This window comes from Macrotis lagotis, chromosome 7, assembly GCF_037893015.1.
Source record: "Macrotis lagotis isolate mMagLag1 chromosome 7, bilby.v1.9.chrom.fasta, whole genome shotgun sequence".
Classification (NCBI taxonomy): domain Eukaryota; kingdom Metazoa; phylum Chordata; class Mammalia; order Peramelemorphia; family Peramelidae; genus Macrotis; species Macrotis lagotis.
Window position 1 is genome coordinate 86,972,798 of NC_133664.1, and position 15,749 is coordinate 86,988,546.

The following is a 15,749-nucleotide window of genomic DNA, read 5'->3' on the forward strand; positions in this document are numbered from 1 at the left end:
ATTCCTAACTCAAACTCACTCTGAATTAGTTGGCAACTCTTGTTATTTCTACCTTAAAGTATTTCTCAAATACATTCCTTTCTCTCTACTAATATGTATCCTTTTATCTCTACTCACATAGCCACTCCACTGTTCAGGACCCATAGGCCACATCTTACCTGGCTTATTTCAAAGTGTTCTATTTGGTCTCTTTGCTTCTAGTCTTAACTGTCTCCAATTAACTTTCGACATGGTTGCCATAGTGTTTTCCAAAAGCCATGTCTGACAATGTTATTTTCCCCCTAAGCTCTCGTTTTTTGCAAGGCAATGGGGTTAAGTGGCTTGCCCAAGGCCTCACAGCTAAGTAATTATTAAAGTGTCTAAGACCAGATTTGAACTCTGGTACTTCTGACTCCAGGGCCGGTGCTCTATCCACTGTGCCACCTAGCTGCCCCTCTAAACTTTTCTATTTGACATTTAAAGCCTTAACAACTTGGCCTCAACTTGTTTTGCTGGTTGTCTTCCATATCTGAAAAAAACACTTTTCTCATCTTCACCTCTTAAAATTCCTAGTTTCCTTCTGTAATCAATCCAACTGCCACTTTTTAATATGGAGTTTTTACTTATCTCCCCAGTCATTAGTGCTTTTCCACTCAAACTTACTTAAATTTGTTTTGCAAATATTTTATATGTTTCTGAATACATTCATGTTATCTCCCCTTCTAGAGAATAAGTTCTTTTGATGAAAAGGGCTATTTCAATTTTATCTTTGTGTCCCCCACACCTAAGCATGAAGGAGACACTTTATAAATGCTAACTGCTTGAAGGAATCAATTTAATATTTTCTATTAATAGATGTACTTTACAAAGCAACACTATTCTCGAAGTAGATGTGGCTTTTGTCTAAAACTTTAATCTTATTTTGTTTTAATAAAAATCTTTTTTGTAAATCATTACTGTAGCAAACCAGCAGATGTAAAAATGAATAGAATTTACATTATGAACTCATTCAGAGTTGATGTTTCAAACAAAGAAACATTATGTTACAAAGCCTAAATTTTGAATTAAGAACAATAGGGTATTTTCAAACTTCAGATGATAAAACAGAAAACAAAGTTTCAATTTAACTTTTATGGTAATATAATAATAACAAAAAAAATTAGTTCTTTTGAGTAAAGTCTTTCAAGTAAATATTTGATGATTCCTAATTATTTAAGTCACTAAATACATGAACAAAATGAAGACACTTCTTTATAAGTTTTCCAGAACTATATATATAAAGTATTTCTCTATGCAATTACCTAGTTCAAATAAAACTATTTAACAACAATTATTTGTGGCAGTACTCTATCTCTCACACATAATACACACACACACACACACACACACACACACACACACACACACACACACAAAAACACACGCACCATTCTGTTTTTCTAGGCAACCCAATAATACTCACGGGTTTGGTCATCATGCTATCAATCTCTTCATCCTCATCTTCGGAGTCACTGGTACTATCTTGACAGTTTGCACCAAGAGTTGAAACAGGTAATTGAGAAAGAAAGGTCTGGAGTACTCTTAAATACACAAGAAGTCCTTCTTCAGAGAGTGTCCCTTTGTAAAACAATCAATTAGAACAATATCACTCAAAGTACAAAACACTGGAAAATGCTGATTAGAAATATTTTTTCTTATACTCAAGAATTTCTGGTCAGAACTAAACAGTCCTAAACTTACTATTGATATTTGAAATAGTAATAAAATTATTACTGTTAAAAATATCAAGAAATGTCAAAGTTAGGACCAGGAGAATTAAGTTCAAAGATATATCATATTAGGGGTAAAAAAAAAAAGTTTCAGAACCATATAACAGTACACTCACCATATTGGAAAGTACTTTGATCTTAAGGGCTCTAAAAAATAAAATATTTACTAAATCAGGCTCTTAGGAGATCATAAAATTTTCATCAGGGTTATATTCTAAATTAAAACAACTTATCAATCAGGACCATCACCTTTATTTAAGAGTAACAACCCCTTTACAATATTCCCAAAGCCTATTTCCTTAACCCCTACAGGGGGTAAATACTTAAGGACAGACTGTCTAATGCTACTCTCTTTGTTAAAATATATATATATATATACAATTTTCTTCATACCTAAATATGTTTCACCAATAGTTAAAACGAAGTAGAAAAGCCATGGTGCTCTGTCATTTTTTTTTGAACTTCTACTCTCTGTTAATAACAGTGCATTCAGAAAAAGTTCATATGGAAAAATGGTTTGTATATCTGTTAATGCTGGAATGACGAAATGGAAAATTTGATCTGTGAAAGGTGCTGCCAGAAACTCCTCTGTGAAGGCTGCAAAAATCTGTTGTCTGAAAAACAGAAAAATTTAATTTTCTATAAATTCCCTGAACAAAATTACATCTCAAAACACTTCCTATGAAATCCAGTAATCCTGAATCAATTCAAACCAATCTACCTAATATTTCAAATTAGTTCACTATAACATGAACTGCATTCTATCTTTTCACCATTAAACTGAATACTAGTTTTTTCCCCATGTTTCTAATAGAAACTATTAAGTATGAAAATAGAATTTTTAAGATTTGGTAAAGGTTTCCCTTATAACAATCTCCTGAGGTTAGAAGTACAAATATTATTTTCATTTTTTACTTTAGGAAACTCAGTTTCTAAGAGTTTAAGTAACTGGCATATGGTCATATAAAAAGTATCACAGCAAAATGATAGATAAATGACCATTCCATAGAAGAAATGTTCTTAGAATCCCCAAATTCCCAAATTTTAGACCTGGAAGATATTTTAGAGATTACCAAGTTCATTTTTTTAAAATGAAACAAGTTCAGAATGATAAACTTATCCTAAAGTCATATAATTATAGTAGATGCTATAAAAATGACAAAACTCTAGCAAATACCCAATTCTTACTCACCTTGCACCTTCTGGACAGGAGCTATAAGTAAAGTGCAATGGTTTCAGAATGTTCTCCAGTAGAATTTTTGCTATAGGAACTCGAGATACATCAGAATATTCAATACTTGATGGAAGCTTATTATTAATTAACAAATAAAGGGATCTATAATATCCTGAAAGAAACAAAATTGCATAATCAAATAATAAAAACTTAAAAATTGGATTACTAAAATATTCTCAATAATTGTTTCCATAAGACTATACAGAACTATTTAAGTTAGGTATGGGTTTTGAAGGCAGTACAAGAACCATGTGTTTAAATTTGAAAAAAATTATAAAACCTATTTCTTAACTTTAGTTCGGATAAAATTGCTATGCAAATATACTAATTATATTTATATGATATAGCATATATATAAATAATACTTATGTTTATATTATGAAGGAGACAATGATTGAAGGAGTCAATTTAATATTTTCTATTAATAGATGTATTTTACAAAGCAACACTATACTCTAAGTAGATACAGTTTATATAAAAAATATATGTATGTACGTATGTATGTATGTGCATATATAGTGAGAAACATCAATCCTACAAAGCATCATTTATACAAACTACATAATCTCTGAATAACATACATAAGAAGCATGGCTATAATTTAATGAAAAAGACATAAAATGAAAAAATATCTCATGTAACCTCATGATACTTTCATATATATTAGAAAACCCATCATCACAATTTCACCAAGTTTGATAATGCTTTCACACAGGTGAAAAGCATAATGTACAATAAAAGTAACTGAAATTAGGGGCGGCTAGGTGGCGCAGTGGATAAAGCACTGGCTTTGGAATCAGGAGTACCTGGGTTCAAATCCAGGCTCAGACACTTAATAGTTACCTAGCCGTGTGGCCTTGGGCAAGCCACTTAACCCCATTTGCCTTGCAAAATCCTTAAAAAAAAAAAAAGAAGTAACTGAAATTATTAAGAAAAGGGTCTTAGCAATTAAGAGCTATAAAAATGTCAGCTATCATATCCACTATTCTTCTATTTTCGTTGTTGAATTCTTTTTCTGTGTATGTCAGTCTATTTGATGAGATGTAGCCAAAAAAGAAAGTCTCATAAGTATATAGATGATCTTGTACAATTCTCTTCAACTAAAGTAACATATATATATATATATATATATATATATATATATATATATATATATTAAAATGATTAGCAGCAGCATCAATTTCAAAACATGAAAGAGGCAATATGAATACAATAAAAATCCCTAAAGGACTTGGGGAAATTAATAGGAATCTAGATGTTCTAGAAGTACATCTGATTTAAACTCCTTTTTTTCACAGATAAGAAAACTAAGATCAAGAGAAATAAGATAATTTGGCCCAAGTCACCTAAACAGTAAATAATCAGAGCTGAGATTTTTTTAGGTTTTTTTTTTTTTGCAAGGAAACTGGGGGTTAAGTGGCTTGCCCAAGGCCACACGGCTAGGTAACTATTAAGTGTCTGAGACCGGATTTGAACCCAGGTACTCCTGACTCCAGGGCCGGTGCTTTATACACTGTGCTACCTAGCCCCCCTGCCCAGAGCTGAGATTTTAACTTGCATTCTCCTTAAAGATTTTTAACATGACATTAATCTATAATTATTTTAGAACAAAATGTCCTCTGTTGGCTATACTGATACTAAGTTAAATAATATTGTTTTGCTGTTGAGTGTTTTATATAAACAAATATATACATAATATTAAATATCTATATACAAACAGAAATCTAAAAATACAGTAAGATTTAACTATAAAATTACTTTTCGATGCACCATTATATATCTATATCTACATCTATTTAAAACTAGAAAAAAGAAACCACTTTTTCACAATATAAAAGTCAAAATAGTTAATAAATTTTTAAATAACCTGAAAAGAACACTTCTTAAATCTATGCTTCAAAAGAATCACTTTTTAATAATATTTATATCCTCAAAAGGATATTATGAACATCATTAAAATATTAAACACATAAACTGAAGCTATAATTTATAAGGGGCTTTGTTGTGAGTGATATCATTAACTAAACAGAAAATATACAAACTTCCCATTTTTCAGTTCATATGATCTATTCCTCAACTACACTCATCAGTAAAAGGAGACACACTGGCCCTTGATTTGCTGAATCTCAAAAGTGTTCCAGCTCAGCTCCAATTCTATTCACTTGTGAGTCTAGTCTCATCTCTGTCCTGGGGAAGAACTTAATCCTTTTATGGAAGCAGGGAGAAAGCCTATTCACATTACTTGTATTCCCATGTGCCTATGGAACTGGAATCCCTGTATCTCCTGCTTAAAGACTACCTAAGGAGGGACGGCTAGGTGGCGTAGTAGAGAAAGCACCGGCCCTGGAGTCAGGAGTACCTGGGTTCAAATCCGGTCTCAGACACTTAATAGTTACCTAGCCGTGTGGCCTTGGGCAAGCCACTTAACCCCATTTGCCTTGCAAAAACCTTTAAAAAAAAAAAAAGACTACCTAAGGGCTTCAGTTATGCTGACCAAGAACCAGTAAGATCCAAAGACTGATAAGGGTTTTCTCACAATTGTCCATCTCAAGCAATACATATGTCTTAAATGAAAACTGTCCTAAAATGATAAATTAGACACAGATAGGTACTGGGTCAGTGTCAGGAAAACCTGAGTTCAGATTCAGACTCATTCACTTCCTAGGTATGTGACCCTGGGCTAGTCACTTCATCTCTTTACTTCATCTAGAAAATGAGCTGGAGAAGAGTAGCTTTGTCATCACTTACTTTAATAGACATTTCCCAATCATTTCTTCTTATTGCCTAAGAAAATCAAAATTTTTTTTGTAAAAGTATATTTTCATCATTAACTCTAATAAGCATTTTCCAGTCATCTCAGTGCCTTTCAGGTATATTCCTAATTCATTCTATATTAGGAAGAACTCTTTCAAGTTTGTTGATACTCAAGTTGATTTATCTAATGGCACTAATGGAAAAAATCAAGAAATAATTTGTATATTCAAATAGTTTTTTTTAGGAAAAACTTTACTAGAGACAATATTCATGCATAAATCAGTACACAATATCCTATTCCTGACATATTCTTGTTAATTGAGATATTATTTTGTTATTCTTTCAATAAGGCTTTCATTGATTAGGTCTAGTTTTGGGGGGGTTTTTTGTGGGTTTTTTTTTTTAGTTTTTGCAAGGCAATGGGATTAAGTGGCTTGCCCAAGGTCACACGGCTAGGTAACTATTAAGTGTCTGAGGCCGGATTTGAACCCAGGTACTCCTGGACTCCAGGGCCGGTGCTCTATCCGCTGCGCCACCTAGCCACCCCTAGGTCTAGTTTTTAACAAGATATTAATCTAATAAATTAAAGTGTATAATCTCTAGCAATGATATACATACAGACATCCTATATAGAGTACATAAACATTTCTAAACATGTAAATTTAAATATATACAATATATAGGATATAAAAGTATATATAAATTATATATATTTAAGTACATATATATCAATGTGTGTATACACACACACACACACACACACACACCTCCTGTGTGTATAAGATACCTACAGTGACACAATTAAAATGATATGGAAATTCACATCTATGAAGCGTTGTTTTCAAAAGATTATATACTTTACAGAGTACTATTATCCTCATCTTGCAGACGAGAAAACTAATGTTTAAAGAGGTTAAATGCCTTGTCCAATTATGTGACTAATAAATGGCAGTAGAGTCAAGATTTGCATCTAGTGTCCTCTCTAACACACCAGGCTGTGTATCTGAAATTAATTCCCTTAAATCACAAAGAGGAATCAGTCTCATTGTTTGATACTTACAGAATATCTGGAGTCCTTTCAGCCAAAGCTGAAAGTATAAACCGAATCTGGAATAGCAAACATGGCCTCATTTCTAAGACTGAAGAAAAGAAATCTTTTCTCTCTCTCTCCAAAAAAAAAAAGTCAAAAACACAGCGAAGGTCAAAATTTAACATCTTTTATAGTACTCTCAACAACAAAGCATCTTCAACAATTCTTTAATAAGAAAACATTTTTAAAGCAGTGTTTAAACACAGCTGATTTAAATGTGATTAGATAATATGATCAGCACTTATCCTTAGCAAAAGAACTTACAGTATTCCCATTCCACCAATTACTGACCTTTCTGAATCATGTAGTGCAAAATTTGTTCAATTAACGATGCCACATAGCTGGCATCTTGCAAAACAGGTAAATATGTACTCTCTGATGAAAATACCTCAAGCATTCTCATAGGAAGTGCAACATTCAAACTGTCATCATTACAATTCTGTAGTAACCTGTAAAGCAACAGCAATTAACACACTTATTAAATAGTGGGAATTTCATCATATCTAACAAAAGCGGTACCTCTCACTTTATAAAATTCAGAATAGTTTCATTTGCTAGTCTAAAATTCAGATTCTTTCCAAGGGAAAATGTTTGAAGTGAATCTTGCCCATTTTCCCTCCCCCCAAAATCTAGCTTTTTACAAAACATAAATAGAACTTAAGAGAATCAAAGAACATAAGGAAGAAAATACAGCAGAATTGTTAAATATCAAAAACTGTTACAATTGAAAAAAAAGTGATTTAAAAACCAACACCTCTTTCACAATTGTTTTCCTGCATTTTGTTTTTCTGTTCTTATAAAAATCTAGCATCCAAAAAAGGTGCAGACTGAAAAGATTTTTGAACGGTTGCTAAATATCATATTTATCTCAAGAATTGTACAGTTCAGTTCACTGTTAAATTAAATTTAAAACACATGAAACTAACTACTTTTTATGCTTCACAAATGTATATTAACAGCAAAAAGTAGACCTATCTTAAAACAATAATTGAACAAGAGTCCATTATACAGACTTTAAGCAGAAGTGTCACTGAAGAGACTCCTTCAAAAACAATGAACAAATTTCTTCTTTCTTTGGAAATCCAGGCATCTATAAGGCAATTCCATGGATTCCTTGAAATAGAACAGTCATTGCAGGTATGCTTCTGTCCACATTCTGCAATCTGAGCCCTGTCCAGCACTAAAAAAAAAAATTTTAAGCCTCAAAAAGCTTAAGCCTTTTTTTAAAAACCATTGTTCTAAAAGATCACAAACTCTAAGTTAAAGTGATCAAAATATATCATATTACAAACATGTTAAATAAGATGCACTTTACCTGCAACATAAGCCTAAAAGCCTCTTTATTTGAAATAAGCAGGTAAGTCTGTCAGGACCATCCAGTTGCTTCAGGAACTGAGAACTGTGTTTAATTAAATTCTGACACATCCATATCTGAAACAAAATGCATACTTAAAATTAATAAAAAATATTTATGCACCATTTTTATAATGTTTTATGTAATTTTCTGTATATACCAAATGTTCCCATGTATAAGATGCATACTTCTCCTGAAAAATGTGGGCTCTAAAAACTGGGAGCATCTTATGCAGATTTTTTTTTTACTTGCATTTCCTCCTTTATCACATTTGTTGTCTTTGAGCTCATCGTTTTTCAATTGCTACCAGTATTAGGTTATGTTTTGCCACATTCTGCCCAGAAATGGCTCAGAAAAGAATTTTGTTCAGTACTGAATTCCAGTTTGCAAAAGTGAATGGAAATAGTGCTGCTGAACATTACTTTGGTCCTCCTCCAACTGAAAAAAACAATCTGAGACTGGCTACAGGAAGAAGAAACCCTATTGAAAATGTCCTGGCAGAAGAAGGCCATGAGACACAAGGCAGCCAAATTGCCTGAGTTAGGGAATTGAAGAGATGGAGCAAAGGACAGTTAGAATTCCTGTATCCACAAAGATGGTTCAGCAGGAGGCAAGAATAATTGCTGATGAAAAAGAAGTTCTGATTTCAAAGGAGGAAAAAAAATTGATGCTTCAGGTTCATGAAACAGAATGGACAAAGCGTGCATCCCCACACCAGATTTGCCCAAAAGATGCCTGAAAGCTATGAGCAGAAAGGTGCCTTAATTTCATGATGAATAAAACTTGAGTTCAATAACTTTATGTAATAGATTTTTTTTTCAAATTTTGGGCACCAAAATTAAGGTGCATCTTATATATGGGAGCCTCTTTATACATGGGGAAATATGGTAGTATATGTTATAAAGTTCAACAAACCTAGAAGTGATATAAATCACCTATTACAGGCATAGAAATCTATAAATAAACATTAATGAGTAAAAGCATGTATATAGCTTAGTATGTAGCAAGTTTCTAAAAATAATGTAAAAAGCATTAAATAATACCAGACTATATAGTAACATTTTTAGCAAATATGATTGAAAAAACAATTTTTGCCAAACATTCAATCTTAGATTTACCTTGTAACAGGCTAAAGAGTTCCAAACAGCCAAATTTTTGCTGCATGTATTAGAAAGTTTATTCAACATCTTAGTTAATTAATAATTCAAATTAAAAAGTAGTTTCAAAATATTTTTAAAAAGACTTTTATATGGAAATTTAATGTAGAAACTTACCAAACGTTTTGAATCTTCATTCTGTTTATAAAAAAACAGAAGTTGCCGAACTAAAAGGGTCAGGTTGGGTCCATTAGGAACAGAAAAAGTTCCACCAGACTGTGCCAAATTAGCCCACTGATCAAATTCACTTCTTTGGATAGAATACTTTAAAAAGAAAAAGAAAAGAAACAAAGAAACAATGAAAGAAAGTACAAACTTTCAATTTATGTTCTAAATGAATTTTAAACTATTTTTTTATTACTGTGGGGAATAGTAACAATTAAGTTGCTATTACTTATCTTATCTCTGGAAGTTCAATAAAAACTTGATATAATACATGGCTCTTAAATACCTACTAAAACATAATCATCCACAGCTTGCTTTTATTATCAGCTCTGTTTGTATGTAATTTTAACCTGTTTATATTTTGTTATCTGCACTCACACTGTTGCTAGGTAATTAAGGAAAAAGCATACCTCATAAAATCTTAGGAAAAGCACCTTATACTATTCTATTTTCACTTGTACTCTAATGCAAAAATAATAATTACATAGTATCATACAGTATTTTAATACAAAAATTAAAAATGCATCTTACTTAAAGACCATATAAAAACAGCTCTGATAGACATATTTCATGCCAATATTACTAGCTACAGTAGCTAAAACAAAGGGTTACACATGTTTTCTTCTAAATATTCTTCAGCATTAAAAAAAAATACTTACTTGCTGTTTTCTGTCCCTGTAACCTCGAACAAAGGACTGAATAATTATTGCATTTTTCAGCCTTCTCCTTTCTTCCTAAATAATTAAAGAAACAATCATTCCACTAGTAGGAACTGAATTTTAAGTTAAATGATTATAAAAAGAATTTTATAATTTCTCTTTATAAATGTTTTATAATTTCAGAGAGCCTTAATATATGTGATCCCATATTTTATTCTCACAACAACCTTATAAGACAGGCAAAAGAAGTATTAATACCCCATTTTGTACATTTTAAAGATGAGGAACCTAGAAGTTAACTGCTTTGACCAAGGATTACCACAGCAAAGCCAGTGCAAGAATAGTATTGCTGACTGAATTCAGTAGAGGCTAGTACTGTCTAATCTCAACTAACCTCAATACAATACTTCATACTCCCTGTGGCCTTTATTCCAAACCTCTCAAGTTACCCATACCCATTTCACCAACTCACTCAATAGAAGTCCTTATCAAGAGAACTGAAGCAATCCATCATGAACTCATTTTCTCCCAAACACATTAAATCCTTTCATCTGAACTCATTATCTATTCCCCCCAAACTCTTCTTCTAACTTACCTACTGATCTATTGATGCCATTTTCCAACAGCATGTATTCGCACTGTGTCTCTACATCACATTTTTTTATCCATAAAGTACTTTTTAATTAAGGTAGGTACACTAACAGATTGCAGCATAGCATAAATAAAACTTTTATATGCATTGCAAACAAAAAATTCATATGACTTGTTTTATTGTGATATTCACTTTATTGAAATGGCTTGGAACCAAATCAGCAACATCTCCAAGGTATGCCTATACATTATCTTCTAGAAACCAGGAAATAAGCAAGTAAATCTTTCCTCTTCTCTATTCCTATCTACAAAAAGGAGGCAATTCCTTTTGACTATGTTGAGAGGCAGAAGAGGTCTAGATTGTAGTAAGGAATCTCATCTTTGACAACCTCTTCTGAGCAAGTCACTTCTCCCAGCTTCAGGTTCCTGAGCTGTATAACAGGAGCTAAAATATCCATTTCTCTGTAATGTTAAGAGTCCCAAACAAGGTCACATATGTCTAGCACTCTGCAACTCTAGAAGTGCCTTATCAGTTATTACCATTATATTTTAAGAAGATACTTTTGTAATCATTTTCCCAAAAGTTCTCTAGGAGGAAAGTACTAAATGTATTAAAAGCAACCAAATTGTCCTCAATTCCCAGTAAAAACGCCTGAGGACAGGAAATGTTTCATTTGTCACCATATCTGAAGTTTTTAAGTCCGTGGTAAACAGCAGGTACTTATTAGATATTTGTTTAATTGGGTTGAAATTCAATATAAGATATAAGATATGTAACTATGATAGGGAAAATAGTTTAAAATCTTCATAAAACGTATTTTACCTCTCTTTTCCTTCTCTCCTCCTGAGTTCGATGCAAGAGAGATGCTTTTTCTTCCTAAAACCAAAATACAAGAGTTGGGCATTATTTTTTGTTTTACTTTCAAAAAGCTCCTTATAAAAATTGTGTGACTTTGGAGCTAGAAGGATTCATCTAGCAAATATATTCATTCAATTATTTTTTAAAAACTACCATTTTTTGAGAACCTACCATCTAAGTGCATTCAAATTATACTTTAGCATACAGAGATGAAGATGATAAAAAATGCTCATTTTTATAGAATAGAAAACTAAAGTCCAAAGAAGAAGTAAATTAAAAGTGTTTCAAGTGATTTTTTTGTAAGAATAATATCTGATGATTTTAGTCACTGATGAATATTTCTTTAAATTAATAAAAATGTAATTTTTAACAAAACTAGTCTGAGTTTCAGACACCTCAAGACAACCCAAAAGAGGTTTCAAAAAGCTGGCAAAAAATAGAGAACCAGAAAATAGTAACACTATATACACATCCCAATTCTTCAGAAATTTTTGACATTTTAATAGTATAATATTTAATTTGTCAAATAAAAGATTATCAATTGTTAAAGGAAAATCAATTTAGAAAGCACAGTTAAGTGATTATATGAATTTATGCTCAACAGAATTATGTATTATAATAACCTATATTAAATTGCTTTCTATCAGGGGGAGGGAAAGGGGAGGAAGGGAGAAAAATGTAAAACTCAAAATGCTGCAAAAAAATGATTGTTGAAAACTACTGCTGCATGTAGTTAGAAAAATAAATAAAATAGCAAAAAAATTTTTAAAGCATACATAGTTAAAAGTATTGGAGGGGCAGTTAGGTGGCAGCAGTGAATAGAGCACTGGCCCTGGAGTCAGAAGGTCCTGAGTTCAAATACAGCCTCAGACGCTTACTAATGCCCTAGCAAGTCACTTTAACGCCATTGCCTTGCAAAAAAAAATATTTGGGAATAAGGCAGCTAAGTAGCACAATGGATAGAGCATAGGCCCTGAAATCAGGAGTTCAAATCCGACCTTAGACACTTATTAATTATCTATGCAAGTCACTTAACACCACCACCTTGTTAAAAAAAATTGGGGGGGGGGGCTTGTTGCAAAATTAGTCACATCAAGACAACAAGCACTTAGTAAGCATAGCTTACTTTAACATAGGCAGTATGCTAAAAATGTTTGGGATACAATGGAAGGAAAACCAAAACAAAAAGTCCCAGTTCTCAATTCACAATTTAAGGGTGGGGGAAGATATGCAAACACTGTCCAAACAATAAAGACACAGAAGAAGTTGGGGGCAGTCTCAGAGAGAAGATACTAAGATTAAGGAGTTCTGGTTGTAAAAGGTAGGACTTGAGCTGAGAATGGAAAGGAAGCAGGGAAGCTGGAAGGGGAGATAAGAGAATTTCAGGCTTACAGGGCAGCCAATAAAATGAACAAGTTGGAAGATAAATGATCTTTGAAGAGTAGTAAGAAGTTCAGTACCATAGCATTGTAGTACAATAACATAAAACTGGAAAGCTAGAGGGACCAGATTATGAGGCACTTTAAAAAACAGAAAATTTTATATTTGATCCACCCTGGAGAAAATAGGAAGCTACTGGAGAAGCATTAAGAAAAAGTCTTAGGCATAAATGTCAAGCACAAAACAACTTATCAAAGTCCACTTAATGGACAAAAATCAAAACACTTGTAGAAATAAATGAGCAGTTTATAAAATTTCAAATTAGAGTCAAGTAAATATTACAAATATTTTTATTATGAAAAAATTTGAAATGTGTGCTTCAGCCGCCAAAATTCCAAAAAGTTTGCTTTATAAATCTGCTCAATGCAATAAATCAATCAACAAGCATTCATTCATTATATGTCACTATGAAGACAAAACGAACCGTTTCTGCCCTCAAGAAGTATATTCTATCAAGAGAAACAATGTGTTCAGATAGGGCAGCTAGGTGGCGCAATGGATGGAGTCAGACACATGCCAGCTGTATGACCTTGGGAAAGTCACTTATCCTTGGTTGTCTCACATCTAGAGCCATTTCCAGTCATCTGGATTCATATCTGTCCACTGGACCCAGATGGCTCTGGAGGAGAAAGTCAGGCTAGAGACTTAGCATAGCCTCCCTCATTCTAATCCAATTCCCTTGCTTGTTAGGACAAAGGACAAACATCATCTTCAAACACATACAAAGCAACAAAGGGGAAATGCACTTTCTGAAAAACATGGGATGGGGGAAACCTACATGGTCAGCCAGTATAAAGACAAAGAATGGGAGGTAGAGTGTCCTGTATAAGGAAAGGTAAGAAGGCCACTTTAGCTAATCAGAATTCACGGAAGGAAATACTGTATAATAAAGCAGGAAATGTAGAATGAGACCAAGTTATAAAGTTTAACAAACAACATTTACATTTGATTCTAGAGGGAAAAAAGACACCCTTGTATTCTAGGGATAGAGAAAAAGGGAAACAAGCTATGTGAAGTTTGAATAGGACAGACTTAAATCAGGGAGATCAATTATGAGTCCATTGTACTGCATGGTCTATATCCCAAAGACATTAAAAATGGGGGTAGTAGGTGGGGGAGAACTTATTTGTATAAAAATATTTATAGGACCTCTTTTTATGGTGGCTAAGACTTGGAAATCAAAGAGAGACACATCAACTGGGGACCAGTAACTGTGGTATATGATTGTGATTGAGTATTATTGTGCTGTAAGAAATGCCAAGCAGGAAATTTCAGAAAAACATGGAAAGATTTACATGAACTGATACAAAGTGAACAGAACCAACAAAACACTGTACAATATAGTAGGATGAAGAACTGTGAAATACTCAACTATTGATAGCAATACAATGATCTAATACTATCCCAAAGGACTAATAATGAAGCATACTAATTCACCTCCAGAGAAAAAGGCAATATTATCTGAATACAGACTAAAGCATTTTGTTTATTCAACACTTCTTGTACAAAATGACTATCATGGAATGATGATGGATAAATTATACATCTATTAACCTATATCTGATTGCTTACAATCTCAGGGAAGGGGGAGGGGAAGGATAGAAGGAATGATAGAATTTGGAAGTGTTTTAGCACATAATTGGGGGAAATATATATATATATATATATATATACATATATATATATACACACGTACATATATATACATAATAGACTGTCTAGTTTGTTTGTATTATACCCAGCACTTAGCAGTGTCCAGCAAATAGTTATTGCTCATTCATTCATTTAATCTGCTGAATTGCTTTTTTATTCTTTAAAGGAAAATCAAATGAGATAATAGTTCCTAAAGGAGCTATTGGATCTAAGCCTACACCAGCCCCCAAAGTCTGACAGATTCTATGCACCAGTCAGCCAATCTCCAGGACAATTAGATAACCCTTTTCAGATGAATGCCTTCAGTATTTAGATATGGGCCTCTTCCAGGTAGGTGGGCAGTGGGTAGGCAACGGCCTTGAAGTCAGGGACCAGAGAGTCTGAATGCAGTTTCAGACATTTGACACTCACTAGCTGTGTGACCTTGGCTGGACAAGCCACTTAACTCTGATTGCCCCACATCTAGGGCCATCTCCAGTCATCCTGATTCATATTTGGCCACTGGACCCAAATGGCTCTGGAGGAGAAAGTGAGGCTGGGGACTTAGTAGCACAGCTCCCCCCTGCCCTTCCCCAATCCAACTCGTGTGTGTCATGATCTTCCTTTAGAATGAAGGACAAACATAATCAAGGGTCTCCTCCAACACAGACCTATGCAGATGTGGACTGATCAAATGGTAAAATTTAAACTGAGTATCAGAACAGGGCTAGTCAGGGCAAATGCAAGGTTTTATGGGGAAAGGAACTAGACTCTACATCCTACTAAGTTGGCAGAAGGTGGTGGCAGCGTCTCCAAGAACAAGCTTTGAGGATAACTCCCAGGACACAAAGTAACTTAATGGCTTGCCTCAGACACTTGATACTTACTAGCTGTGTGATCTTGGACAAGTCATTTAACCTCAATACTTTGCAAAAAAACAAAAACAAAACAAAAACTATACTATGAAAGCAAGCCCTACTCAAACCCAAAGCATTCCTTGTTCCATTTGTACCACCCCCATTTGAGACATGTAGTATAGCAATAGACAGAGCTGGACTCGGAGAGA

The 15,749-nt window shown here is 33.3% G+C and overlaps 1 protein-coding gene across 4 annotated transcripts in view; it reads right to left on the reverse strand.

Annotated features, from left to right (window-relative positions):
* UBE3C (ubiquitin protein ligase E3C) overlaps positions 1 to 15,749 on the reverse strand; it is a 122,789-nt gene that overhangs the window by 93,558 nt on the left and 13,482 nt on the right. For 2 of the 4 annotated variants that reach the window (XM_074193266.1, XM_074193267.1), the window contains exons 2-9: positions 11,576 to 11,629; positions 10,162 to 10,236; positions 9,455 to 9,601; positions 8,142 to 8,257; positions 7,118 to 7,275; positions 2,941 to 3,094; positions 2,142 to 2,362; positions 1,442 to 1,596 (exon numbers count right to left, since the gene is read on the reverse strand). In XM_074193266.1, coding sequence (XP_074049367.1) covers positions 1,442 to 1,596; positions 2,142 to 2,362; positions 2,941 to 3,094; positions 7,118 to 7,275; positions 8,142 to 8,257; positions 9,455 to 9,601; positions 10,162 to 10,236; positions 11,576 to 11,629 — 1,080 coding nt within the window. The remainder of the gene's footprint in view (positions 1 to 1,441; positions 1,597 to 2,141; positions 2,363 to 2,940; positions 3,095 to 7,117; positions 7,276 to 8,141; positions 8,258 to 9,454; positions 9,602 to 10,161; positions 10,237 to 11,575; positions 11,630 to 15,749) is intronic. The other 2 variants (XM_074193265.1, XM_074193264.1) reach the window with 1 other exon arrangement.